The sequence below is a fragment of the Westerdykella ornata genome (genome assembly GCF_010094085.1).
Source record: "Westerdykella ornata strain CBS 379.55 unplaced genomic scaffold EI97scaffold_12, whole genome shotgun sequence".
NCBI lineage: Eukaryota > Fungi > Ascomycota > Dothideomycetes > Pleosporales > Sporormiaceae > Westerdykella > Westerdykella ornata.
This window is the reverse complement of record NW_022986862.1, coordinates 193,074-217,293: the sequence shown is the minus strand read 5'-3', so window position 1 is coordinate 217,293 and position 24,220 is coordinate 193,074. Positions and strand designations below refer to the sequence as shown.

The window sequence follows — 24,220 nt, the reverse complement described above, 5'->3', positions numbered from 1 at the left end:
TTCAAGAACTCCAAATCCATTCCTGTAGGGAAGCACCTGTTGAATAGTTGAGATAGTCAACAACATTGACTGCCCGTCAGCATGCGGACACTGGCATGACGTGATTGGCGCACCAGGGCTGGTAGTTAAAATAATTCTGGACGAGAATCAGCGCCCAAAAGACCATCTCGCATCACCCTCAACTTAGAAAACCAGACACAAATCGCGCCGAGGTTTCCCTCTCTCGAGCCATTCCTCAAAACCCACTCAAATCGCCAATAGAAAAGAAACCCCCTTGGAAAAGCTGGCTCCATTCACACCCAACCAGCAGCAGCGAGCACCCTGCTGACCCCAATTCGCTCATCTATGTTACTGCGCAACACAAATGGCCTGCTGTTTAGCCAGTGCCGTGGACGCGTGCGTTGCTGCGACGGGCCACGTTCACCACTTTACATCCAGATTGCGGCGACAGCAGCGACAAACGGCGGTGCAGGCACAGGCCCAGGCACAGGCACAGGCTCCCCCGCAGCGGTGACATCTCTCCAGCGGCGCGTGTTGCGCACTTCCTCGACCGCTTCTGCGGCGTCATCGACCCGACGACGACCTACCACCGTCAATTGGTCGTTTTCGACGGCGGTGCTGCATCGCGGACGACACCTCCCCCCTCCTCCATCTCCTCTTCCTCCTCCCATCATGACATCGACGCAGCAGCAGCAACAACAGCGCCGCGGCCACGCCGGCCACGGACACCACCACCACGCGCACGATAACACGTATCTGATCTCGTCGAACAAGAAGGATGCGGGCGTCCGGATCACGCGCATTGGGCTTTATGTCAATCTCGGCATGGCGCTGTCCAAGGGTCTCGGGGGCTACGTTTTCAACAGTCAAGGCGAGTAAACCCAGAAGTACCCCGGCGTAATAGTAGCTGTTGTCCCTGTGATGGGAATATGTTTTGCGTCTTTTTTTTTCGATGATAAACGCTAACCACCGGCCCTCACCAGCTCTGGTCGCCGACGCCATACACGCCCTCACCGACCTGGTCAGCGACGTCATGACGCTAGCCACAGTATCGTGGTCTCTCAAACCCCCGTCGGCGCGATTCCCCAGCGGCTACGGAAAAGTGGAAAGCCTAGGATCGCTGGGCGTGAGCGGGATCCTACTAGGAGGCGGGCTCATGATGGGCTGGGCGGCCATCATCGCTCTGTGCCAGCAATTCCTGCCCGAGTTCGCGGAGTGGGCGGCACATTGGGGGCTTCTCCCTCACAGCCACGGACACCACCACGGGGTCGGCGAGCTGGGGCCGAGTATACACGCTGCGTGGTTGGCAGCGGGGTCCATTTTGATCAAGGAGTGGCTGTATCGAGCGAGTACGTTGCTCCACACATATGCTTCTGCATCACATCATGCTAACAGCCTACTTAGCCCTCAAAGTCGCCAAAGACCGCAAATCCTCCGTCCTCGCCTCCAACGCCTACCACCACCGCGTCGACTCCCTGACCGCCTTCGTCGCCCTCGTCATGATCGCCGGCTCGAACCTGCTCCGCAACGCGCAGTGGCTCGACCCCGTCGGCGGCCTCATCATCTCCATGATGGTCGTCCAGGCCGGCTGGGCCAACACAAAAATGGCCCTCTTCGAACTCGCCGACGTCGGCATCGACAAGGAAATGAGGGATAATGTCCGAAGAGCCACGCTCAGGGCGCTGGCGGATGTTAATATCAACTCCGGCTCGGAGGCGCAACACGTCGAGATACGAGCGGTGCAGGGCATCAAGTCCGGCCAGAATTACCTGATTGATCTCGAGCTGGCGGCTCCTGGGCAGTGGTCTATTGAGCAGACGCGAGGCGTCGAGGAGCTTGTGAGGGAGAGGTTGGGAGCTAAGGTGCGGGGCGTGAAGCGCGTGCGGGTGCGGTTCGTGTCAAAGGATTCGGCTGAGCATGATTATCTGGATGAGTTTATTGCTGGAGATGATAGCGCGAGGTCGACTCCTGAGGTAGAGCGTGAGCGTGAGCATGAGCATGAGCATGAGCATGAGCATAGCCATGCACACGAAGAAGAGACCAAAGAGAGCGTACGCAAGAGACGATAGGGCGACTGTACAATAAATACATTGTGTGCATGTATATAGGGCAAGGCGGGATTCGGCGTTTTGGGGGTTGGAATTGCAGATTCAGACTCCCGGGTCATGTTGGCTACCATTGCAAATGACGGTAGAACCAGCTCTTCTATATCACCCTCTTTCGAAGACGGCCGCCTACGCGTAGAGTTCCTGCTCATAAATACCAGCTCAATGAGCAGCAATTAGCGTACTACATTCGTCCATGCGAGCAAAAGTGACTGTTGATGACATTCCTCAACTACGCACGTACGGATACGCGTCAAGCCTCATTTCCTTATTTATATTTATCAGGGTATCACTCATCGATCTGGCCTATGTACTCATCATCGTCATCGTCGTCATACATATGGGGGTATTCACAAATATCATAATCTTCCTCCCAGGTCCCCAAACCCCTTCTTCAGTGTATGCAAAGCATTCATTGATCCGGACCTCTCAATCGGGACTCCGTTCAGAAGCCTCACTCGTACTACTCCGTGCCTCCGCCTCACCCTGTTGTGACACTAACGTTTCCGCCTTCCCCCTCACCTCATCGATCTGCATCCTCTCCACTTGCGTCTCCTTCCCCTCTTCCCCACCACCACCACCACTCTTCTCCCTCTCCAGCGCCTCAATCCTGCTCTTCAGCTCCTGGATATACTTCACCGCCATCTCCACCTTCTCCGCCTTCGAGCTCGCACTGTTCCCCGCCGTCGCGCTTCCCCCTTCCTCTCCGTCCCCACTGCCGCTCCCGTTACCCTCGCTCTTGATCCCATTCTTTCCATTCGCAGCAGCATCTCTAGCCAAAATCTTCGGCGAACCGGGCAGTAAGGCGTCCAGCTGCGCCAGCGCAACATTCAGCCTGTTCCTGCGATGCTGTTCGGCTACTTTGTGGCTCTGCTTCTTCTGCGTCAGGTTCGCGGAGAGCGAGGTCGGGTAGTTGAGACCCGGGACGTTGGTGCCGTCGATGATGTTTTGGTAGTTGGAGCGCGTGGCGAGGAGGCGGGCGTGGTCGTCGGGGGAAGGGTTGGCTGTTATGCTGTTAGTTATCGTATAAAACAAAAAACGCAATTTCAAAGACGGAGTATACGTAGAGGACATGTTCTAAGAGACTTACCGCCCTGCTGCGCAATCAGCGGTTTGATATTGGGGGATATCTTGGGCCTTATAGCGGGACTCGGGGCCGTGGAGACGCTTCCCCGCTTCTTGGTGTTGCGAGCCATCCTTGATTCCGGCCTCTTCATTCCAGCGGTAAATGCAGGGCTGGTCGGCGAATTTACAGCACTGAGCATGGGACTCGGCCTCCCAGAGACCCCTCCGACGCCTGCGGGGGTGTTTACTGCCAGCTTCGGTGGCTTCTGTCCTTCCACGCCTCCACTGTTATCCAAGATGGCCGTATCGGAGCGAGGCAATGGCGTCTTTGCCAATGATGCTTCCGGCAGGCTGAGATCCTCCAACATTGGAAAGCCCGAGAAGCCAACAGACTGTTGAAACCCCGCAGCTGGTGTCGGAGGTGTCATACCGCCTTGAGAGAGGATGGCCGGTGAGTGGAAACCGTGACCGAAAGGATCCGGTGAATGCAAGACTGAACCCGGTCTAGGAGGCGGACCCATTGGGTGGGACGTGGACTCGGGAGAAGTAGAGACGGACTGCGAGTTCGCATTACCGCTAGAGGTTTGTGCAGTGCCCAGCATAGAGCCCAGTGTCTGGCCTTGGGAACTGGTGGGCGACTCGCTAGACCCCTTGGTCATTCCAGAGGCCGTGACTTTCCTCCGGCTGGATTTCTGGACCGAAGACTTGCCCAGCAAAGAAGGTCCGTTGGCGCTCCCCGGTGCACCCCTTTTGTTGCCCCTCAGATTACTCCTCCTGCCTTGCTCTGGCGGTGCCATGACCGAGTCGGCATTCAGAGTCACATTGGCGACTGTAGGAGATGCCTCGGCGGAGCTGCCGGAGCCATTGCCCTGGCCGGACTGCATCTGGATATGCGGGTGATTTTGCGCATTGAGAGCCGGCGATACCAGAGGGCTGAAGTAGGCCCCAGGGGCCACACCGAAGTCAGGTCCGTTGTGCATGACGTCGTTGGGGGTGACGGCGGGGGTACCAAGAGGTGTGAAGGACTACGACTGCGTTAGCATTGCAAAGTTGTAGAGACGGACGGAGATTGACATACACCATCGTCGTTGTGCGGGTAGAAGCCCTGTTCGGCAATCTGAACGCGCTTTTGCTGCAGGTACTGGGCGGCATTGGGGTGCATCTCGGCGCTATTGGGGGTAGGCGGGATGGCTGGATGCATCGCGTAGGTTGCCATGGGGTTGTCGTACTGTTGCATTGTATTGCCGAACATGTCTGTGGGCTGTGTCATGGCTCCATTCGCTTGATGTGGATGCTGCTGTTGCAGTTGATAGTGGTCTTGCTGGCCAGAGTGGGCGCCATGGTGTTGGTCAGGCAGAACCTGGGGGCTGAAGAAGTGTTGAGTGTCGAAGGAATTTGCGAGGTCATCGTAGGTATTCTGAGCATTGTCCGGGCCCTGAGGATTGGAGAAGTTGTCGAGATCGAGATCGAGGTCGAGCAGGGAGTTGAAGTCTTGTTGGTCGGTGGGCTGGAACTGGTGGGCGTTGGTCCATGCGGAATCGCCGAATCCGTCCATTGCGGGCCCGTCAGGTATGGAAATGGGTGGGAGGCGGGAGGGGAGGCTCAGAAGGCGCGCGGATGGCGAAGGACGGTCGTCCTCGCTGCGCAGAGGAGGGCGAAAGGTGTCGTTCTTGTCGCGAAAAAAGGGCTCCGAAAGGTTCAGTTGTGGTTTGAAGGGTCGAGGTGAAGGGTCTGGTCTGGTGGGGAAAGAAGACCGATGTGCAGACCTTGCAGCAGCCGGCCCGCCGCAAAAAGGCACCGGGATGCTCAACTCAACCCCACGGATTTGATAAGACGAACCAATTCTGCCCACTGCTGCGCTTTGCCTGTGGGCTTGCAGCAGTCCCTTCTGCGGCGCTCGTGACGGTGCTAGAGTAGATCACCTGCTCTTCATAAAGCGCCAGGGTACGGAGTATCTACTTGGTAGAAGAACAAGACAATTTTTCTTTCCTCTACACACACATGCACCGCCTCAGCGAGAATCGCAACATGGCCTGGCTGTTTCAGACCTATGATGATGATTGATGCTAGAGAGGGTCCACCAACACGGACTTTCACCGGCTCACGGAGTATGCTAACTTCGATTCGAGAAGACACCCGAATAGTGGGGAAATAATAATACGACTCGGGTAGGAAAGCGTCCACCGAATCGCCATGGCAGAGTATCATTCTCTGTCCAGAAGAAGGTTCGAAACAACTGAACAAATGCCTCCTTTTCACCACAGAGAACATACAGAAACCTCCATCTAGATCTGCCACCCCCAGACGGATTGCAGCCACGCTCCCACTTTGCATCCCACCCTTTCACCCAATTGCAGCAATCTCCCCGCCTCAGAACTTGGACCCCCAATAATCGCCATGCAAACCCCGGCCCTCAGCGCCGCCCATCCAGCCCCAAGAACGAAGCTCAATTCGTTCGCGAAGCCTGTCCGCCATGAGTCCGTCGTCCTCCAAAAGGCGCCTGTGCGTCGTGTGGCTCATCTCGCGGTTTTCTCGGTCCCCGCGTTTACTTGCAGAATCTTCCCAAACTTCAACGACTTCGCTTGCAGTGCTGGACGTCTGCCCCTATATTTGCCTCGGTTGGAAGAGACACCTCAGCACCATCACAAAAATCCGACCAAATAATGTGGCATTAGAAAATGGTCTTGTATTCCTTCATAAACGGAGAAAATATGCCTGAAGAGGCAAAGAATGGTAGGCTTCAGAAACAGACACACAACACACTCATCTCCTGCTACAAATTCCCTTCCGCACGCCCGCCATACAAAATGCGGCAGCCGGCAACCCTCTTTTTCCTTAGTTTACACATGGCTGAAAGGAAAAAAATAAAAAGAAAAGAAAAATACATGGCTGGTCCATAAATATTCTCAACTTTCCCACCCCACCATGGGCATTATCCCCACCACCCACAACTGTGCCTGTCGCTGCTGCCGCCAAGAAGCGAAGGGAAAAGGTATCTGAAATTCTGCCGTGAAGAGGCTCCGCATGAACGCCGTGTGCTTGTTGACATGATGACCACCTACATCCCACTGTGCTCTCGATCTCACATTACAGCGCAGCAGCCGTTGCTCTGTTGAGGCGCATATGGGTCGTCGCGCTTATCAATCTGCATGCCTGGTCAGCAGCGTCACTTGCCAGCAATGGACTCCGGACTACGCACCGTTCCCCAGCGTGAGGGCACCATCCAGTCCTTGGGCTCTTTATCCGTGAATGCAATGAGGCTGCGAGGGCACATGTCAGCAGGGCTTCTTCGAGACGGCGAAATGTCCATTGGATAGGCATACTCTAACGCGGCTTCTGATACGGGTATCCTGCGGCGCTCCAAATCTTCCCGTAAGCGTTGGTTCAACTCAGTCAACCGGCGAAGCTTCAGCTCCGCCATGCTCTGCTTCTTGCTCTTGCCCGTCTCACCAGGGCGGAGCTCATACGCGGCGGGCATCGTGCGATGAGATGATTGGCGTTCGGAGGGCGTGTATGCGTCGAATTCAACCAAAGGTAAACGATGTCAGGTGTTGAGAGGGGAGAGCGAGGATGTGTGAAGGATGTCGGTTCCAAACAGGAGGCGCGCGACGAGTGGGTTCGTTGGTGCCAGCAGCGATGCTGGACAGGAGACAGGAGAGATGGCGGGAAAGGAACGGCGGTGGGCGAGCCCAGCAGGACCGAGCGGTTGTCAATTCAACGCGGAGAGCGAGACTGCGGCGGCCTCTATGGCACCAAAGTCTGCTGGCGATGAGCTCGATGATGAGGAGGGTGCGGTGCTCGAAGGGGAGGTTGGCGGCCGGGGGAAGGGGTTCGGGGTGCGAGAACGGCACTATCCTAGCCAACCCTGGCCAGCGGACAGATGCGGCTTAGCGTTGTCTTCCAGAAATGAGGTTTGCCTCCTCAGTGCTCACCGCCGAGTCGAGCAGGAGTCACGAGATTGGGGGTTGACCTGGAAGACGAAATAATAGAAAGTGAAGTAGAACTGAGTGTTGTGAATCCGTAGGCTCGCATCTTTGCAGGCAGTATTCAAAAGCGGGGGGATGGCGAACACGTTCGCCCAGCACTTGATCGCGGCGCCCCGTGATTCGCCCGCCCGCTGACTCAGCATCACCCACGATAGAGCCCTCTGCGATTTTCGTCACAACGGCAGGCGACCGCAACCAGATTCAACCCCCCGCCGCTGCGCTCCCCGCCAAAGCATCTCGAGCAGTCGAATCTCCCGATCCAGACTGCCCAGCATGGCGCCTCCGCCGCACAGCAAGCCTGAGAATACTCTGTTCGTCGCGTCCCTAACAGTGCCGCATGGGACTTTCCCTTGCTAACCCTCCTGCCCAGCAAGCGTGCCCAAGAACTCATCGGTGTCCAACAACCGCAGGCTGCCCTGCAAATCCTTCACGAACATGTCATCTCCAAGCGGACTCGCAACAGCCCCATCGCTTCCCTCGAGCCGGTGATGATCCTCTTTGTCGAACTTTGCGTCGACCTCCGCAAAGGAAAACTCGCCAAGGATGGCCTCTACCAATATAAGAACACCGCACAGAACACCAACGTCGGCACCATCGAGGTAGGCCAGACTCACATTGCAAGGACGGACAGGGCTGACCCCAATGTAGACCGTCTTCAAACGCTTCATCGAACTCGCGGAGCAGAAAGTTACCGAAGCTCAGGCCAAGGCCGACGAGGTGCAATCTACCCTGGAGACCACCACCGCCACTCAGAACATTGAAGACCTCGAGGCCTCCGAGACCCCCGAATCTATTCTCCTATCCACAGTCTCCGGCGAGCAGTCCCGTGACCGTACCGACCGCGCCATCGTTACCCCCTGGTTGAAGTTCCTGTGGGAGGCATACCGGACAGTTCTCGACATCTTCAAGAACAATGCTCGCCTGGAGACCATGTACCAGACGACGGCCCACCAGGCGTTCCAGTTCTGCTCCAAGTATGCGCGCAAGACCGAGTTTCGCCGTCTTTGCGAGCTTTTGCGGAACCATCTCCAGAATGCCGCCAAATTCTCCTCTCAGATGCACGCCATCAACCTGTCCGACCCGGACACTCTGCAGAGGCATTTGGATACCCGGTTTCAGCAGCTCAATGTCGCAGTCGAGCTCGAGCTCTGGCAGGAAGCGTTCAGGAGCGTTGAGGACATTCACACCCTCCTCAGCCTCAGCAAGCGTCCCGCCAAGAACATCATGATGGCAAACTACTTTGAGAAGCTCACCCGGATTTTCTTGGTCAGCGAAAACTACCTGTTCCATGCTGCGGCTTGGAGCAGGTACTACAATCTCCTTCGCCAATCCGCCGCCGCTGTCGCGTCCGGACTTAGCCCCAAGAAGGACAATCCGGCCGTCACCGAGGCCGATATGACCAAGGCTGCTTCTTTTGTCCTTCTCTCGGCTCTCTCCATTCCCGTGATCAGCACCTCTCGCTCCCGAGGCGCACTCGTCGACGTTGACGAAGCGAGGAAGAACAAGAACTCTCGCCTTACAAACCTGCTGGGCATGACTCAGGCTCCCACTCGGGCCATTCTGTTCAAGGACGCCCTTAGCAAAGGCCTGCTCAAACGTGCTCGTCCCGAGATCCGCGATCTCTACAACATCCTCGAAGTCGACTTCCACCCTCTTTCTATCTGCAAAAAGATTTCTCCCATCCTCTCTCAAATCGGCGCTGATGAGGAGCTCAAGAGATATGTTGGTCCGCTCCAACAGGTTATTCTCACCCGCCTTTTCCAGCAGCTGTCTCAGGTTTACGACTCGGTTGAGATCAAGTTCGTCCTTGATCTTGCCCAATTCCCCGATCCGTTCCAAGTCTCCAGCAGCACGATTGAAAAGTTCATCATGAATGGGTGCAAGAAGGGCGACCTGGCCATTAGAATTGACCATGCCACTGGTGTTCTTACCTTCGATTCCGACGTGTTTTCCTCTGCCAAGGCAATGCATCCTGGCTCCGGTGCCGGCTCTGCCGAAGTCGAGCTCCGATCTGTACAACGTCTCCAGAGCACTCCTGCCGAAATTGTCCGTTCTACACTCACACGCCTGGCCAAGTCATTGTTCGTTACGTGCCAGTACGTTGATCCTTCGTTCAATGAGGAGCGGAACAAGGCCCGGGAGGCCGCCCTCCATCGCGCTCAAGAAGGCGCCGAGAAGGAGCACCAGGAGGCTTTGGCCCGCCGCGACATCATTGCCCAAAGGAAGGAGGCAGCACTCCGAGCGCAGCAGGCGAAGGAGAGCGAGGAGCATAGCAAGAAGTTGCTTCGCGCTCAGCAACTGCGGGAGGAGGAGGCTAAGCGATTGGCCGAGGAGCAGCGCATCCGCACCCAACAGCGCATCCAGGCCGAACAACAACGAGTACAGCGTGAAGAAATCGAGAAGCAGCTCAAGGAGCTCAAGCAGGGCACCAAGGTGGATATTGAGATCCCCGAAGACATCACTGAGCTGGACTCGGCCCGTATCCGTGCCCTGAAGTTGGCTGCTCTGGAGAAGGAGAAGAACCTGCTCGGCGAGCAGTTGCGCGTCACTGGAAAGAGGATCGATCATCTGGAGCGCGCCTACCGCAAGGAAGAAATCAAGCATCTGAAGGAAGACTACGAGCGGCAGATGAAGGCGGACCTTGAGGCGTATGAGAAGGCCAAGGCCGAGGAGCTCAAGGAAGCGGAAGAGAAGCACAAGGAAGACGTTGCGCTCAAGCACCGCCTATCCAGGCTCGTGCCGACATATCAGAAGTTCGTGAGTGAAGTCAAGCAGCAGCGTAAGGCCGAGTTTGAGCGGCGCAGCAAGCAGGCTCAGAAGGAGCTCGAGGCCAAGAAGGCTGCACGTATCCGGGACATCAAGGCACAACGGGCAAAGGAAAGACGGGAGCGGGAAGAGGCCGAACGGCGACAGAGGGAACAAGAGGAGCGGGAGAGGGCCGAGAGGGAGGCCAGGGAGAAGGCAGAGGAAGAGAAGCGCGCACGTTTCGCTGAGGAGAAGGCGAGGCGCGAAGAAGAGAGAAGGTACGTCGACTGTCTTCTCACTAGAGAGGTGCAGGTTGTTAACGATCATTGTAGGAAGCTCGACGAGATTGCAGCCCGACAGCGCCAGCGCGAGGAGGAAGCCGAGGCCAGACGTGCGGCCATGAAGGCATCTGGCGGTTTTGCTGCGGAGCGAGCTGCACCCGCGCCCGCACTCGCTGCGGAGGGTGAACGGCCCAGACTCAACCTTGCCGGCGCGAAGCCGTCATGGCGTGAGCGTGAAGCGGCCAAGAAGGCTGCTGAAGCTCAAGGCACCGCAGCACCGGGCCCGGCGGCTGAGGCTCAGCCCGAGCCTCCCAAGAGGACCGGCTATGTTCCTCCCGCTCTGCGCAATCGTGGTGCGGAGACCAGCCCGGCTCCCCCATCATCGGGATGGCGTGAACGTGAAGGGAGCGGTCGTGGTCTTGAGCGTCGCGAGTCACCCGCCAACGCTGGAGGCCGCTATGAGCCTCCTCGTCCGCGATTCACCGACGACAAGGAACGGATGTCTCCTGCTTCGACTGGTGCATTCGTTCCCCCAGCCCGCCGTGGCGGCCGCGAGAACGAGCGGGAATCCGCACCTCCTCCTCCCGCCCAGCCTTCTACCGACGGAAAGTACAGGCCCGGTGCTTTCGCTTCCAGGAGACGCGAGTAAACAGTATGTGGTTTTGGAAGGTGGCTTGATGCATAGACTGGGAGAATACCGTATGGGTCAGGATGCATTTCGTAGTAACGATTCGGCGATTCGACATGAAGCTGCACTAACGGTTACGAATGGGATCAGGAAAAGTGGCCGGGTGGGAGTTGGCCGGTGTGCTTCTTGCAGGTACGAAAGTGGATTGGACGCTCCGAAGAGTCCAGTGTGTATCTAGCGAATGACATTTCTGCAATTACAGCATGGAAAAGTTAATTCAGGATCCAATGCTGTCTTGAACGACTGAGGAATTGGACATACACACACGTGACATTATTTGAGACAAGTTGAGATGCCAAATGGATGGAATCTGCATGAAGAGCATGTGATGGGAAATTCCAATGCGCTTCGGAGACACATAGGCTCCTTCCTACTGGCCACGGAGACGCCCACGCTTCCTCGTCAACCTTTGCGATCATCTTCTACGGACTACCTCAGTTCATCACAGAGGGATTTTTACGCGCCCGCGCCATACCGAAACGCAAGCGGTCCCAAGCGCCGGATTGTCCATGACGGTTTGCCGTTTTTGCGATGCTCACTCCACTTGCGTTGCGGACACTGCTCGTTCAGAGGGAGCGGCAATATCAATATCGGCTTGTCGATGTGTCTATCTACCAGGATTGAAGGGATGACGGAGGAGACGCTTATGGGACAGCGTATGTGGCGTCTGACTATACGGTGCTTACGGAGCCTTGCAGAATTTCTACGGACAGCAGAGAAAGGTAGCGAGCTGGTGCGACTGGTGGATGAGGGGGATGACTGTATGGGAAAAACATGATGAGGACGGTACAGACTGTGGGTATGTTCTCTCACTACCCCTAACCCCCTCGGTCCAATTACCAGCCGCGCTGGATATTACCCCCTCGAATCGATTAACGTGCGTCCATGAGTGCGCGCAGGGGCAGCAATGCGGGCACATGCATTGTAGGGACGTGATTGGTCGCGCAGGACGCCCACTACTGGGTCAAATGTGATGGGAGCGGGCGTGGCGGCAGAGGGGGACTTGTGAGTGGAAAAGGCGGGATTCGCCAATTGGAACGCCCCCGGGCAGCAATGGTGAATTGTGTGTTCGACGTTGCGGCCAACCGCCGTGCAGAGTATGCATGTGGTGGGTGTGCAAAAGCAAGCTTTTGCTGCCGGGTTCCCTTTGGGTTTCCCGTCCGGCTGGGGTTGTGTGCGTGTGTGTGCAGCTGGTATTTGATGGGCTGGATGCCGCCCGCCTTGGGAGAGAAAGAGTGGTGAACGGCAGATTTGAGATGCGTCTTTTCGTTCGACTCGAAGCAGAGCTGGTTGGCTTTGCTGTCAAGAGATTTTGAGAGATTGTTTCCAAAAGTGCGTGGAAAGAGTTGGACCTATTACGATTGCGATAGAGGGGAGATTTTGTCGTCTGGGACACTTTGCGACGAGTTCGACTTATCCTTTACGGCTTTTCAGCGCTGAGAGAGCTGCCATCTGGACGAGGCTACCGGACGACTGCCATCGAAGCCTACTCGAATCCGGATCGATTATACTATCGAATCGCATCCACTCTAACTCTTCTCCTCCACATCGCATATTTCCGACCAGCATTCCCACCACCACGACCATTACCACCTCACCTCCCAGTCCCCGCCCAAGATGCCGTGGGGCTGCTTCATCCCGCGCAAATGGCGCTTCCACAACGTCCTCTGGGCCCTCATAATACTCGAGTTCCCCTTGACGGTAGCGAATTTGACACTGTTTGGCGTCGCGTCACCCAATCTGTACAGGACGATACTGTGGTCCGAGGGCGGGAAGATGGGATTTAATAGCGATCCCAAGACGGTGCTGTATGCGTATGCGAACTATCGACCCGTCAAGATCCCGGTGGTGTGGAGTAATTTGTAAGTAACATCTTCATTGCAGAAGATTGGAATATGGGAGAAAATATGAAGCAACCAAAGAGCTGGATCGCATCTATACCCAACCACCACCAAGCAGCCCCGGCTAACCCCCTTCCCAGCAACACGCAATACAACCTCGTCATCGGCGTCCTCTGCATGTTCTTCTACCTCGTCAAAAGCACCCTCTTCCTCATGCACATCTTCTACCCCATCGTCAGCCTCCCCCTGCACGCCGCCCTCCTCTCCCTCTGGGCCGTCTCCATTCGCATCCAGACCTCGCCCGACACCATCGACCCCAAGCGCATCAACAACGGCCCGCCGTGGTTCATCACCAAGAGCTGCAACATTGTGCAGGACAAGACGATCCGCGCCTACTGCATGCAGGCGAAGAGCGCCTTCGCCGTGAGCGTCATCATGCTGTACGTTTTCCCCTTTCCCACTTCAATCCAGAAACTATTCATTCGAAGTGACTAATCAATCGTTTCCAACAGCACCATCTACGCCCTCTACCTCCTCCTCACCCTCATCTCCCTCTACCCGACCCAATCCGCCCGTCTAGCACACCAATCCCGCCTCGCCGAGAAGCGCGCCGAAAAGGAGAAATACGCCGCCTTCGACGCCGCCGCCTCGTCCTCCCCCGAACACGGCATGTCGCCCGAGCAGCAGTGGCAGCACATGTGGGAGTTGCAGCAGTTGCCGCGCACGCCGGGCACGGCGGGGGGGTTGAAGAGCCCGACGACGCCGAGGACGAGGGCGTGGAGGGATTTGGGTGGCGAGGGCGTGATGCCTGCGATGCCGCCCCCGCCGCAGCCGCAGTCGCCGATGCCGAGGATGGAGAGGGTGGAGAGGACGGAGAAGATGGAGAATCCGTATCAGGGGGGTTTCTGGGCGCAGCAGCAGCAGCAGATGCAGCAAGGGCGGCACGAGGAGGAGGTGGTGGTGGAGCAGCAGTCGCCGTATCGGACGAATGCGGAGTATTATGGGGAGCAGGAGAAGGCGAGGGGGTTGGGTGTTTATTAAATAAGTGAAGAAAGGATTTGTGTGTGTGGTGGAGTTGGGATGGGTTGGGAAGGGATGGGATGGGCAAAGGAAGCACAAAGCGTGCTGCTCATGGCGTTGTTGGGTTTGGATATGATACCTCCCATTTCCCTTTATTCTTCCTGTCTTTTGCTGGGTCCTGATTCACGAATATCGACTCGTCGACTTGACGGACTGCTAGTTCTGGGGATGTATTCACGACCTTTGTATCAATGTCAGTCTCTGCAATGAGGATTCTGAACCCATTTCACTCTTGCTGCAATGACCTGTAACTGCCCTCCGACACCATGATCCCCCATCTACAGAGATATGAACGGTGTCCGCTGTCGTCGAATTCGAATATCCCTGCTCCTGACGTTCAACTCAGACTCCAGAGACAAGCACATCCCTACAATACTGCCTTTCCCTTCCTCGCGATCCTCAGTTAGGAAACCGTGACCTACCTGGATACCTCGTCAAATTCAGAGACCCATTCCCTGCGAGAAGAAGCAGCGGTCCACTCTCCCTCCCCTTCCCGTAATGCAAACGAAGAATGCCGCCACTTCCCTCGACCTCTCTAAGGCCGGAAACTTGACGCATCTCCACCACCTCAGACACAGCATCAATAGAATAGCATCAGTGCCTTGAGCAACGATTGATTGCGAAAACACAGCCATTGTTCCGAGCACAGCATCGATATTCCCGAATCAGCGAAGATGAGAGTCGAGGAGTTATTAGTAGTAGGCATAGCTGTGCTGGTTATGGGGTTTGGCACTGTGTAAGTGGTGTTTTAGTGTTTTGGTCTTTCGTCACAAGGCAGTGTCTGATATTTTGCAGTTCAGGGTCGCTGGTTAGCTTGGGGAGTACAACGAGTACTGTCAGGAGCTCAACCACGACGACGACGACGACACCTTCCGACCACACCACCCCCATCCATTCCCCACCTCTCGCATCCCCGCCCACCTGCACCCTCACCCTCCTCCGAGCCCCATCCTTCGAAACAGACTGCACGTTTTCTGCACACACGGTGACGAGTACGGCGTACACGGATTGCGGGGAGTGCATTTTGACGACGAGGACGTTGGGCTTGGGGATTGTACGTAATCACTCCGACCTTGAAATTATCAATTCAAAATGGGCATTTAGGGGTTGGCTTTCTCCCAACTGACGCGTCCGCAGCCCTGCCGTACTGTAACTACTGTGCCGGGCACGTTGACGAAGACGATGACGGCGTGTGCGGATGCTTGGGTGGCGCCTGTTTTGGTGGAGGGCGTGCCTGTCGTGGCGGGTACAGGTGGACGGGCGTAGCTACCTCCTGTCTTCATGTTGTCGGGTCGAGTCGGTCGGGAGGGTGGACAGCACCCTTTCTACTCGTCAATGGCACGGATACTTCTACGCCTTCTCATTCTACGGCCATTGCTGGCGCCAGTGAATTGATCGGGAGGCCTGGAGCGACTGTCCTCGAGGGTACGAGGACGGGTTCGAGGACGAACACGAAGACTAGGACTATGGAGAATTAGAGTACGTAGTAAAGCCATAGGTAGGTCAGGATGATATTCTTCTATGCTAATGCAGTGTAGGCACGATTGCGGTTCGTATGCAGGGAGAGGAGAATCTTCACGATTGAGGGCTTTTGGATTGGAGAATGTCAATGTGGTTAGGTTGGCTCCAAGGCCGCTGAATATCTGCTGAGCAGAAGGATTTCGTCGTGTTGGGAGATCAGGATTTTGCTGTTGCCCGTGTGATGAGGGTTGGGATGGAAAAGCGGTTATTTGATGTTGACGTCATGGTGTTTTGGATGGATGGTGTGTTGCCGCAGTGATATCTTGGAGGAGGAGTGCAGGCAATTAGGGGTAGGGTTATAGCATGAGAACAGCGTTGTGATGAGCTCTGTTTACGGTTTTTAGCGATTCGACTTGAAGTAAAGGCATGTTTACTTTGCTATTGTGTACAGATATGGTGGTTGGCTGAAGGGAGCATTAGCACTGTGTATTAATATGGCGCGTTCACCCCGCAACCAGGCTGGGGTATCTGGAACAGGGGTGCGGGGCTGCTTTGTTGCCCTCAGTGATGTCGCAGCCTGACATCTCGACACAGTACAAACACTCCTCTACCCGGTACTTACAACCAAAGCATCCAAGAAATTCCGAATCCTCAATTCCAGAAGTCCACCGTCTCCCTCTCTTCCTCCCTCCCTCACCATGGCCACCGAACCCGCGACCATCGACGAGACGCCCATCTCGCCCGTCCGCCAGGCGACGGAGCGCAGGAACAGCCTGGAGAAGCACCTCCAGCATCGACCGGACGTCCAGGACCTGAAGAATCGGCACATCCTGCTCGACACCAATACCGCGCCGTATGTCTCGTGTGCCCTCATTCCGCGATCCTTACATTTTCACCCACCAAGACCTTCCTTCCTACGCTTCTACGCTTGACCATGAAAAAACCCTGGCTAACGATCCCAACCCCAGAGCCCTCCAAGCTAAAGCCCTCGAGCTCGAGCGCCAACGCGCCGTCGACAATCTGAAGAAGGGCCTTGCGCACCGGCCGGACCGCGAGACGTTGGTTGAGCGTACGCCATATTTATCTATCCGACTTACATAAATACCAAGCATCAGATCGATGTGCTAATCAGACCTGTAACCTGTAGGCAACATCCTCCCGGACTCGACCGCCGCGCCGGCCCTGCAGGGCCACCAGAAGGAACTCGAGCGCCACATGCGCGCCGATAGCTTGGAGAAGAATCTGCAGAGCCGGCCGCCGCCTGAGGAGCTGGTGCGCAAGGGGATTCTGGACGAGGAGGAGAATCCGTTGAGGGAGGGTTGATGGGGATGATGAAATGGGGGATGGATGTGCAAGTGATTATGGGCTGGGTTGGGAGTAGGTATGGAGTTTTCTTCGGCGTGCGGATATGCTTTTGGGTTTGTTTTCAATGACATGATTGACATGAATTGAGGGTTTAGCGGCGAGGGAGTAGATGGGTAGGCAGGATTGGAATGGGAGTATACAGCAACGACGTCTTCTTGGGTTCTATTGCTGTTCATGATTGATTTCTTCCTGCTCGTTGCATGCATTCTCCCACTTTTTTCATGTCAGTCATTCTGCTCCTTTGCTCAATCCCATCGCCCCGAAATCTTATCCTGCACCCACTGGGGAAGAACAGGCCTCTTCTCCCACCCGGCCCTCCACCGTTCCTTCCAGCCCTCAACACTCGCCGGCAACGCATACACAGCCGTGGCAAACCACTTCGTCTCACCAGCCCTGATCTCCTTATGCACAGTCGGAACCACCGACCGCGCCTCGACAAGATTCGAATTCGCATCCGCCGCCAACACGCTCCCCTCCCTCTTCCCCAGATTCAGATTCAGCTCCGCGATGCCCACGGCCCCAGACCTCGACGCCACAAACGCGCTATCCCGATCGGCCATCCCGCCCTCGGAAATCGCCTCGTCCAGCGCTTCCAGGTTACGCCCGTCGGCCTCCTTGCACCCGTAGACGGCGAAGGCGCCCTCGGCCGTCTGCAGGTCCCTGCCCGTCCGCACGCGGTGGATCCTCAGATGCCAATTCGGCGTGTCCTCGGCGGGGGGGATGAGGTACGTCAGGACGTCGACGTCGGGCCAGGGCTTCATACGGGATACGAGGACGGGGACGCCGCCATCGCGACACTCAATCTCCGAGTCGCCGTCGAGCGCGCGGCGCATCTTCCACGTCTCGCCGGCGTCGTCGGAGAGCGCGAGGGCCGACTCGGGAACGAACTGCTCGAGCGTGTAGGACCCCGTGGACACGGAGTAGGCGAAGGCGGAGCTGTAGGCGAATTTGCCGTACTTTGCTTGCGTGGCTTTCAAGGGGTAGTGGCAGGATTGGCCGCTCGAGAGGAGGAAGGTGTGGCCGCCGCTTTGGATCATGATGTGTCGGGGATGGGGCAGTGGTTTGATGATGCGCTGGCCGGCGTAGGGGTGAGGTTCCTCTGGCGCGCTCCAGAAGGGGTGGGTCTCGGGCACGGCGAGGGGAGCGAATGCCAACATGCACCAGTAGGGCGAGCCGGGGGAGTTGTAGTTCTCGGCCAGGTAGTAGTTTGGGTACGAGTAGCCGATGGAGAGCATGCCGTTGGGCTGGAAGATGTCCCTCTGCGTCGTCCACCACCGCAGGTTGCGCAGCCAGATGCCGCGGACGGCGCCCCAGGTCAGCGGAGCGGGCAGCTCGACGTCGGCGAAGGCCAGGGAGCCCCAGAAAGCGACCATGGCCCAGCGGTACGTCAGCGAGCGGCCGAAGGTGATGGCGCGGCCTTGGGGGTCGAAGTAGTGCACAAAGTCCTGGGCGTATTTGCGCGCTCGCTCTTTGTATTCTTCGGCCTGCTCCGGGTCCGTGTCGGCGGCCAGCTTCGCGTACAGCAGCTGCAGGTACTGGATGGCGAAGGAGCCCGAGTAGTAGTCCATCTGGCGGTAGCCCTCGGGCCCGTCGTTGGACCAGCCGTCGCCGCGGTAGAAGGTGTTGAGTTGGTGGATGTCGGCCTCGAGGCGTTCCTTGGACCACCTTGCGCCGTTCCTCGCGAGGCCCAGGTTGGCGAAGACGCGGAACCAGAGCCTGGGGAAAACACATTCTCAATGAATGTACAGATTTGAGATTCATGATGAAGAAGGAGAAAGAAGAAGAGGAGAAGAGAAGAAGAAGAGGGAAAAGACCATACCAATTCGTATTCGGCATATCCTTATCATTCATGCTCCCCAACCAGCGCTCCACACTCCCCCTCTGCCTCTCGCTCAGCGGATCCCAAAACTCCTTATGGGCAATCGCCAGCGTATACCCAATCGGACACGCCTCGACCATGCGCTGGTCCTGATCCTCCATGTAACCCCAGAACTCGTCGCTCTCGGGATCCGTCCCCGCGATGAGGCCCTGCACGTAGCGGTCGGTGCCGGCGTACTGGCTGCCGCCCGCGAGGAGGGGCGCGAGGCCCCATAGCGGGCGCGCGTAGCCTTCGATCTGGGCGGCTGTCTCGTCGAAGCGGGTGCCGGAGGTGCCGACCTTGGTGAGGGCGTGGAGGGGCGAGGAGCCTGAGGCGAGGGGGTCGAGGAGGGAGGTTACGGCGGCGACGACGTCGGAGCGGGTAAGGAGGGGGTTGGAGGAGAAGGGGTGAGGAGGGGAGGATCGGTTGGCGGTTGCGGCTGCGGCGGTCATGATCGATCGCTTCTGTGAGGTCTTGTCTGCTGAGGAGGTCTGATATCGCAGCTCGGAAGGTGAGAGTATCTGCGTGAGATGGCTTCTCCCAGTCGAGGATATTGCAGTCGTTCCCGCTGAGATGGAGGCTACCTCCTCTCACTCTCCTCCACCATAGTATGCATCGTCTGCACTATAGCCTCTGCTATATCCGCAAGCTCCACAAACCCACCTGCATACCTATCCCCATCAGGTTACCCACCTCATTATCGCACATCATTCCTCTGGCGTCTGGCCTGCCATCATGACCGGAGCAGTGGAAGCAGTGGAACTTGTTGTAATTCACGGATAAACTGCAAATCACCCGAGGCCATCTAGTACTGGACTAGCCTTGCCATGTGGTTTCTCCACACCCACACGCTCTCGCACACGTGCACGCCGCGACTTCACAGACACCATAACACAGTACATCCTTGCCATACTGTGATAGGTATCTCGCAAGGGGCATGGTCGTCGTCGCTCGCTCGCCCCGCAACCCGCTACCCCAACTTTTCCATCAGCGTCCCACAAAAACCAACGGCCCGGCCACCTCCACAGTTGATCTTCTCTCCATGGCCAAAGTTCCAACTGGATGGAGGAATTCTGGGGATCTCGGCGGCGCAGACCAGGGGAGGTCCGGGAGTAGTATTTTTCCACGAATGAAGTCGCAGGATAAGCGGATGCGAGGGTTCATAGCGGTATTCTGGAAGAAGAGGGCTAGGCAGGGTGAAAATGGGGGAAACGCGGTGATTCGACGGAAGAAACGTGTTTCTCGACATGGGAGGGGCTTGGATAGCTTGGATAGCGTCGCCCCGGATTCGGGGTTTTGCTAGGGTTTTGGGGTGATGGGAGGGGGACGAGCTTGGACCGGGAGAGGGATGGGCGTGTGCGTTTATCTATATAGAGAAGAGATGGATGTCCCTGGAGGAAGGGTCGCGGTTTGGTTTGCTGGTTGAGCTGTGGACATCGACTGTGCATTATTTGGGTGGCGATTGGAAAAGAGATAGGTAAGGTGTTCGTCAATTCCTTTGGAGATTTCGTTTTTGCAGGGGAAGGGTGGAGCGATTCGTTATCTATATTGGAGTGGATCTGGAAGGACATCTCACGCACTGCATCAATTCGGCTTGGAACCACCTTCAGACTGACCACCTCTATGTAGCTTCTCTGAGAACAAACACCGACCGCCTCAGTCCTCCTCAAGCTCGACATCACCCAGCAACAAGCCATGGCGGACCCACGGCCATCCGGGAAGATCAACATTGGCGCCAGACTCGTCTACAAGATTGTCAAAAACGAGAACGCAAGGAAAGATCCCCCCGAGATCTATGGCTGGCGGACCTACGCGCTCGCATGCTCGGCATGCTTCGGTGGTATGCTGTTCGGCTTCGATATCGGAACCATCGGTGGAGTTCTGACCTTGCCTGCCTTCGAGCGGTACGTACTTCACTGAAAACAAACAAGATGGCGCCGGAATTGACCTTGTCCGTGGCAGGAAATATGGACTGTCGGGCTTGTCCAAAGCGCAAAAGTATGATCTCTCTGCCAATATCGCTTCGACCTTGCAGGCCGGATGCTTCCTCGGATGCTTTATTGCTTCCTGGGTTGCGGATCGCTGGGGCCGCAAGACGAGTTTGATTTTCAATGGTTTGGTCACCATCGTTGGATGTATCATTCAGTCGGTGAGCTTTGGAAGCATTGCTTCCATGTATGTGGGTCGGTACGTACTCCGTCCATCCATCCTTCCTCATCACCACCACCTGTTCATGGACTGACACACCACCAGCTTCGTGGCCGGCGTCGGCGTCGGCGGCGCCTCCATGGTCGTTCCCCTCTACATCTCCGAAAACTCGCCCCGCGCCATCCGCGGCGGGTTGACAGGAATCTATCAGCTCTTCATCGCCACCGGAGTCATGCTCGCCTTCTGGGTCAACTACGGCTCGTCGCTGCACATCAAAGGCGACGCCGTGTACATTGTGCCCCTGGCCATGCAGGCCCTGCCCGCCATCCTCCTCGTCGGCTGCATGCTCCTCAACAACGAATCCCCCCGTTTCCTCGCCAAGGTCGACCGCTGGGAGGACGCGACCAAGGCACTCTGCCGTGTGCGCCAACTGCCCGCAACGCACGAGTACGTGCAGGGCGAACTGCGCGACATCTCCGAGCAGCTCGAGCACGAGCGCCTGCTCATCGGCGGCTCGACGACAAAGGACCTCCTCAAGGAAATGTTCACCATCCCCGGCAACCGCAAGCGCGTGCTCATCTCCATTGGACTCATGATCTGCCAGCAGATGACGGGCACCAACGCCATCAACTACTATGCGCCGCAGATCTTCGAGGCCCTGGGCATCAAGGGGAATACGAACAAGCTGTTCGCGACGGGCATCTACGGCGTCGTCAAGATGGTTACGTGCGCGGCCTTCCTCATCTTCGCCGCCGATTCCCTCGGTCGGCGCCGCTCGCTGCTGTGGACGTCCATCGCCCAGGGCTCCGCCATGCTGTACATTGGCCTCTACGTGCGCATCTTGCCGCCGAACCCCAACGTGCCTCTCCCGGGGGCCGGGTACGTGGCGCTCATCTGCATCTTCCTCTTTGCGGGCTTCTTCCAGTGGGGGTGGGGTCCCGTGTGCTGGATCTACGTGTCGGAGATCCCGACGGCGCGGCTGAGGAGTCTGAACGTGGCGATTGCGGCGGCGACGCAGTGGTTGTTCAACTTTGTGGTGGCGAGGGCGACGCCGAATATGCTGGCGAATGTGGGCGCGTATGGCTATGGGTATGCAATCCTCTATTTCCCGTCACTCGTCCCTTCTAATCAGTCATGTTTCTCCTCTTTCTGATACAACGATTGCTGACGACGGTACTGCAGGTGTTTCATCATCTACGCCTGCTTCTGCTTCTCCATGTTCTTCTTCGTCTGGTTCCTCATCCCCGAGACCAAGGGCCTGTCGCTCGAGCGCATGGACGACCTGTTCGGCGTGACGGAGCTGGTGAAGCACGTCGAGGAGGATCGCGAGGCGCACGCCCAGACGAGCACGGAGATTGGCATGGATGGGAAGGGTGCGACGACGAGGACGGTGGAGAATGTCGAGGAGAAGAAATAGATGTGGGGATGGTGGGCGACAGGGTGAGTGGAGAGGGATGGGGTAGAGGTTTATGTTGTTAAGATTTATGAGGCATTGATGATTGGGAATGGTATATCCGTGAAGTTATTGAAGCAAATCACCATTGTTCATCTGATATTCGTCCCGTTATGGTTTAGGCTTTACTCCAGCCACACCGCTTCTCATTGGCTATGAGATTGTGGGGTAAATATCAATTCCACTCTGTGGCGGTGCTTGAGCTCTTCACTCATCCACAGCTCAAGCCGCCGTCATGCTATCCAACACAACCAGACGAAACAGACCACAGTACTTGGTATTATGAGTAACCGCATCCTCAGAATGGCCACCAGTCCTGTCATGTGGCCATGACTTTCAAGTTTCGCATGGAAGCTGTGCCCGACGGCCAGCCAATGGAGAGCTGCACGCGGTGAGGCAGTGACGTCAGAGCCTTCTTCCCCCGCTCCTGCCTAGGGAACGTATGAGGAAACCATTTCATTGCTTCACTTCTTCTCTTCTCTTCTTCTCCACTTTTTCTTTCCTCACGACACTTCGTCCTCGTCGTATATTCTTCACCTCCGCTACCACCTCCACCATCCAAACCCTCGAGAGAGACAGAGAATCGTCACCTGAGGAACACTGACATCACCGCCATACAACATGATTGTCGACGCCGCAGAGATGCTGCTCAAGAGTTCGGCGACGCAGGTGCTGCCGACGCATTCGCCCACGCACGTTGCGCCTGTCCCGTCCGTGGTGCCGGATGTCCATGAGCAGCTTATAGGAGCTAGTGGCGAGAGGACGCTGTGGGTTCTGTTTGCGCTGATGACCATTGCGTCGGCCGTGTTTGCGGGGTGGTCGTTGAGGTTCGCTGTGGTGAGTGCCTGCCTCCCTTCCAGTTGAAGCCGCTTGCTATTGCTTCTTGCAATCACTGCTTCTCCAAAACCATATGGCTGTAGAAAACATGTACTAACAACGATCCCAGTCCGCACGCATCTACCACGTCCTCGCTACCCTCACCACCCTCATCTCCGCCATAGCCTACTTCTTCATGGCCACGGGCCAAGGCTCTGCGATCAAACACATCACCATCCGCCACTCCAACGACCATGTCCCAGACACCTTCACGCACATTGACCGCCAGATCTTCTGGCCGCGTTATATCCAGTGGACACTCGCTCTCCCCCTCATCCTCCTCAATCTCGGCATCCTGGCCGGCATCAGCGGCGCTCACATCCTCATGGCTGGGACCGCAGGCGCGCTGATGAACTTCATGGGACTCTTCGCGGCGTTTGGGAAGGAGAATACGCCGCAAAAGTGGGGCAACTATGTCATTGCACTGCTGTCGTTTTTGGTGGTCGTGTGGCACTTGGGTCTGAACGGACGTGCTGCCGTGAGGGAGCCCAGCCGTGGTGTGGCCAAGTTTTATACTGCGCTGGCGACGTACACGGGGCTTGTGTGGGCGGCCTATCTTGTGTAAGTATCATCCTTGTCTCCTCTCTGGTTTCCCTACGAAGTGCTCTGGCTCTCAGATTGCTAACATGTAGCTAGGGTCTGGGGTGTTATTCTCGGCGGCCACTTGACCGTCAACACCGAGGTCATCACATTCGCTGTTCTGGACGTCTTGTCTATGGGTGTCTTTGGGCTCTGGCTCCTCTTGACCGTTGCCAAGAACGCGGAGACGAATGTCGAGCTTAAGGGGTTCTGGTCCCAGGGCGTGAGCCGCGAGGGTGTGCTTCGTCTGGATGATGATGGAGCGTAAGCCTCTTCCCGTCACGGCAAAAGAGGGGAATAAAACTCTTCCTACCACGGCAAAACAGAGGCGTGAGGTTATGAGGCTACTTGTGGGATCGAAATTGCGAAACTGCGTTCCATGAAGAAGCATGAGGATGTGCAGGAGTGAGTCTGGTACCGCGAAAGGCAGAGACAGGAGAGATGGGATGACAAAGGGAATGGCGAGACGTGTGTAGGGCAAAGGGATGACAATCATTGCTCCTGAGATGAGCTGTATAGCATACATACTAGGCGCGAGGCGTAAAAGTCGAGTTTATTTTATTAATGGGGAGTAGTGTCCTTGTGTTGCTTGTAGGAATAATATCCAGATTAAGCCGTCTCAATCTTTTTGTTTATATTGATTCGCTCTGGTAGTTTCTAAACCTGGATTCACGATTCGTCAGGAGATG

At 56.6% G+C, this 24,220-nt stretch overlaps 10 protein-coding genes across 10 annotated transcripts; 7 read left to right on the top strand and 3 right to left on the bottom strand.

Moving 5' to 3' along the window:
- The first annotated feature begins 164 nt into the window (after positions 1-164).
- EI97DRAFT_433805 (uncharacterized protein) lies at positions 165-2,279 on the top strand. The gene is made up of 3 exons (XM_033798462.1): positions 165-871; positions 984-1,349; positions 1,405-2,279. The coding sequence occupies exons 1-3, from the start codon at positions 346-348 to the stop codon at positions 2,067-2,069; spliced, it is 1,557 nt and encodes a 518-aa protein (XP_033653395.1). The 5' UTR covers positions 165-345; the 3' UTR covers positions 2,070-2,279.
- Positions 2,280-2,331: 52 nt separating this feature from the next.
- Positions 2,332-4,919, bottom strand: EI97DRAFT_467585 (uncharacterized protein). Its single transcript, XM_033801608.1, has 3 exons — positions 4,249-4,919; positions 3,196-4,195; positions 2,332-3,109 (listed from the first exon to the last, which is right to left on the bottom strand). Exons 1-3 carry the CDS (start codon positions 4,723-4,725, stop codon positions 2,535-2,537), a joined length of 2,052 nt encoding a protein of 683 aa, XP_033653394.1. The 5' UTR covers positions 4,726-4,919; the 3' UTR covers positions 2,332-2,534.
- Positions 4,920-6,252: 1,333 nt separating this feature from the next.
- Positions 6,253-6,648, bottom strand: EI97DRAFT_378222 (uncharacterized protein; the record flags this gene model as incomplete). The annotated part of the gene is made up of 3 exons (XM_033795654.1): positions 6,253-6,315; positions 6,370-6,430; positions 6,494-6,648. The coding sequence occupies 3 exons, from the start codon at positions 6,646-6,648 to the stop codon at positions 6,253-6,255; spliced, it is 279 nt and encodes a 92-aa protein (XP_033653393.1).
- A 643-nt stretch (positions 6,649-7,291) lies between these two features.
- On the top strand, positions 7,292-11,144 carry EI97DRAFT_399355 (uncharacterized protein). The gene is made up of 4 exons (XM_033796419.1): positions 7,292-7,467; positions 7,527-7,755; positions 7,805-10,179; positions 10,234-11,144. The coding sequence occupies exons 1-4, from the start codon at positions 7,430-7,432 to the stop codon at positions 10,829-10,831; spliced, it is 3,240 nt and encodes a 1,079-aa protein (XP_033653392.1). The 5' UTR covers positions 7,292-7,429; the 3' UTR covers positions 10,832-11,144.
- Positions 10,997-11,810, top strand: EI97DRAFT_58315 (uncharacterized protein). Its single transcript, XM_033802935.1, has one exon. It carries the CDS (start codon positions 11,163-11,165, stop codon positions 11,646-11,648), a length of 486 nt encoding a protein of 161 aa, XP_033653391.1. The 5' UTR covers positions 10,997-11,162; the 3' UTR covers positions 11,649-11,810.
- A 677-nt stretch (positions 11,811-12,487) lies between these two features.
- EI97DRAFT_458857 (uncharacterized protein) lies at positions 12,488-13,752 on the top strand (the record flags this gene model as incomplete). The annotated part of the gene is made up of 3 exons (XM_033800946.1): positions 12,488-12,732; positions 12,852-13,151; positions 13,224-13,752. The coding sequence occupies 3 exons, from the start codon at positions 12,488-12,490 to the stop codon at positions 13,750-13,752; spliced, it is 1,074 nt and encodes a 357-aa protein (XP_033653390.1).
- Positions 13,753-15,512: 1,760 nt separating this feature from the next.
- EI97DRAFT_57593 (uncharacterized protein) lies at positions 15,513-16,696 on the top strand. The gene is made up of 3 exons (XM_033802931.1): positions 15,513-16,105; positions 16,221-16,321; positions 16,400-16,696. Exons 1-3 carry the CDS (start codon positions 15,951-15,953, stop codon positions 16,573-16,575), a joined length of 432 nt encoding a protein of 143 aa, XP_033653389.1. The 5' UTR covers positions 15,513-15,950; the 3' UTR covers positions 16,576-16,696.
- EI97DRAFT_57793 (uncharacterized protein) lies at positions 16,495-19,294 on the bottom strand. Its single transcript, XM_033802932.1, has 2 exons — positions 18,437-19,294; positions 16,495-18,333 (listed from the first exon to the last, which is right to left on the bottom strand). The coding sequence occupies exons 1-2, from the start codon at positions 18,925-18,927 to the stop codon at positions 16,863-16,865; spliced, it is 1,962 nt and encodes a 653-aa protein (XP_033653388.1). The 5' UTR covers positions 18,928-19,294; the 3' UTR covers positions 16,495-16,862.
- Positions 19,295-20,060: 766 nt separating this feature from the next.
- On the top strand, positions 20,061-22,157 carry EI97DRAFT_433797 (general substrate transporter). The gene is made up of 4 exons (XM_033798461.1): positions 20,061-20,379; positions 20,438-20,662; positions 20,729-21,712; positions 21,806-22,157. Exons 1-4 carry the CDS (start codon positions 20,171-20,173, stop codon positions 22,038-22,040), a joined length of 1,653 nt encoding a protein of 550 aa, XP_033653387.1. The 5' UTR covers positions 20,061-20,170; the 3' UTR covers positions 22,041-22,157.
- Positions 22,158-22,308: 151 nt separating this feature from the next.
- EI97DRAFT_494398 (family A G protein-coupled receptor-like protein) lies at positions 22,309-24,098 on the top strand. The gene is made up of 3 exons (XM_033802389.1): positions 22,309-22,913; positions 23,023-23,513; positions 23,589-24,098. Exons 1-3 carry the CDS (start codon positions 22,698-22,700, stop codon positions 23,797-23,799), a joined length of 918 nt encoding a protein of 305 aa, XP_033653386.1. The 5' UTR covers positions 22,309-22,697; the 3' UTR covers positions 23,800-24,098.
- The last annotated feature ends 122 nt before the right edge of the window (positions 24,099-24,220 follow it).

Coding starts and splice junctions, on each gene's coding strand:
- EI97DRAFT_433805 (XM_033798462.1), top strand. CDS start 346: ATGTTACTGCGCAACACAAATGGCCTGCTGTTTAGCCAGTGCCGTGGA. Junction 872..983: donor CTACGTTTTCAACAGTCAAG/GCGAGTAAACCC, acceptor GGCCCTCACCAG/CTCTGGTCGCCGACGCCATA. Junction 1,350..1,404: donor GGAGTGGCTGTATCGAGCGA/GTACGTTGCTCC, acceptor CAGCCTACTTAG/CCCTCAAAGTCGCCAAAGAC.
- EI97DRAFT_467585 (XM_033801608.1), bottom strand. CDS start 4,725: ATGGACGGATTCGGCGATTCCGCATGGACCAACGCCCACCAGTTCCAG. Junction 4,196..4,248: donor ACCCGCACAACGACGATGGT/GTATGTCAATCT, acceptor ACGCAGTCGTAG/TCCTTCACACCTCTTGGTAC. Junction 3,110..3,195: donor GCTGATTGCGCAGCAGGGCG/GTAAGTCTCTTA, acceptor ACAGCATAACAG/CCAACCCTTCCCCCGACGAC.
- EI97DRAFT_399355 (XM_033796419.1), top strand. CDS start 7,430: ATGGCGCCTCCGCCGCACAGCAAGCCTGAGAATACTCT. Junction 7,756..7,804: donor CCAACGTCGGCACCATCGAG/GTAGGCCAGACT, acceptor ACCCCAATGTAG/ACCGTCTTCAAACGCTTCAT. Junction 10,180..10,233: donor AGGCGCGAAGAAGAGAGAAG/GTACGTCGACTG, acceptor CGATCATTGTAG/GAAGCTCGACGAGATTGCAG.
- EI97DRAFT_58315 (XM_033802935.1), top strand. CDS start 11,163: ATGCCAAATGGATGGAATCTGCATGAAGAGCATGTGATGGGAAATTCC.
- EI97DRAFT_57593 (XM_033802931.1), top strand. CDS start 15,951: ATGGCCACCGAACCCGCGACCATCGACGAGACGCCCATCTCGCCCGTC. Junction 16,106..16,220: donor CTCGACACCAATACCGCGCC/GTATGTCTCGTG, acceptor TCCCAACCCCAG/AGCCCTCCAAGCTAAAGCCC. Junction 16,322..16,399: donor CCGCGAGACGTTGGTTGAGC/GTACGCCATATT, acceptor TGTAACCTGTAG/GCAACATCCTCCCGGACTCG.
- EI97DRAFT_57793 (XM_033802932.1), bottom strand. CDS start 18,927: ATGACCGCCGCAGCCGCAACCGCCAACCGATCCTCCCCTCCTCACCCC. Junction 18,334..18,436: donor GATATGCCGAATACGAATTG/GTATGGTCTTTT, acceptor TGTTTTCCCCAG/GCTCTGGTTCCGCGTCTTCG.
- EI97DRAFT_433797 (XM_033798461.1), top strand. CDS start 20,171: ATGGCGGACCCACGGCCATCCGGGAAGATCAACATTGGCGCCAGACTC. Junction 20,663..20,728: donor GCTTCCATGTATGTGGGTCG/GTACGTACTCCG, acceptor ACACACCACCAG/CTTCGTGGCCGGCGTCGGCG. Junction 21,713..21,805: donor GTGGGCGCGTATGGCTATGG/GTATGCAATCCT, acceptor ACGGTACTGCAG/GTGTTTCATCATCTACGCCT.
- EI97DRAFT_494398 (XM_033802389.1), top strand. CDS start 22,698: ATGATTGTCGACGCCGCAGAGATGCTGCTCAAGAGTTCGGCGACGCAG. Junction 22,914..23,022: donor GGTCGTTGAGGTTCGCTGTG/GTGAGTGCCTGC, acceptor CAACGATCCCAG/TCCGCACGCATCTACCACGT. Junction 23,514..23,588: donor GTGTGGGCGGCCTATCTTGT/GTAAGTATCATC, acceptor ACATGTAGCTAG/GGTCTGGGGTGTTATTCTCG.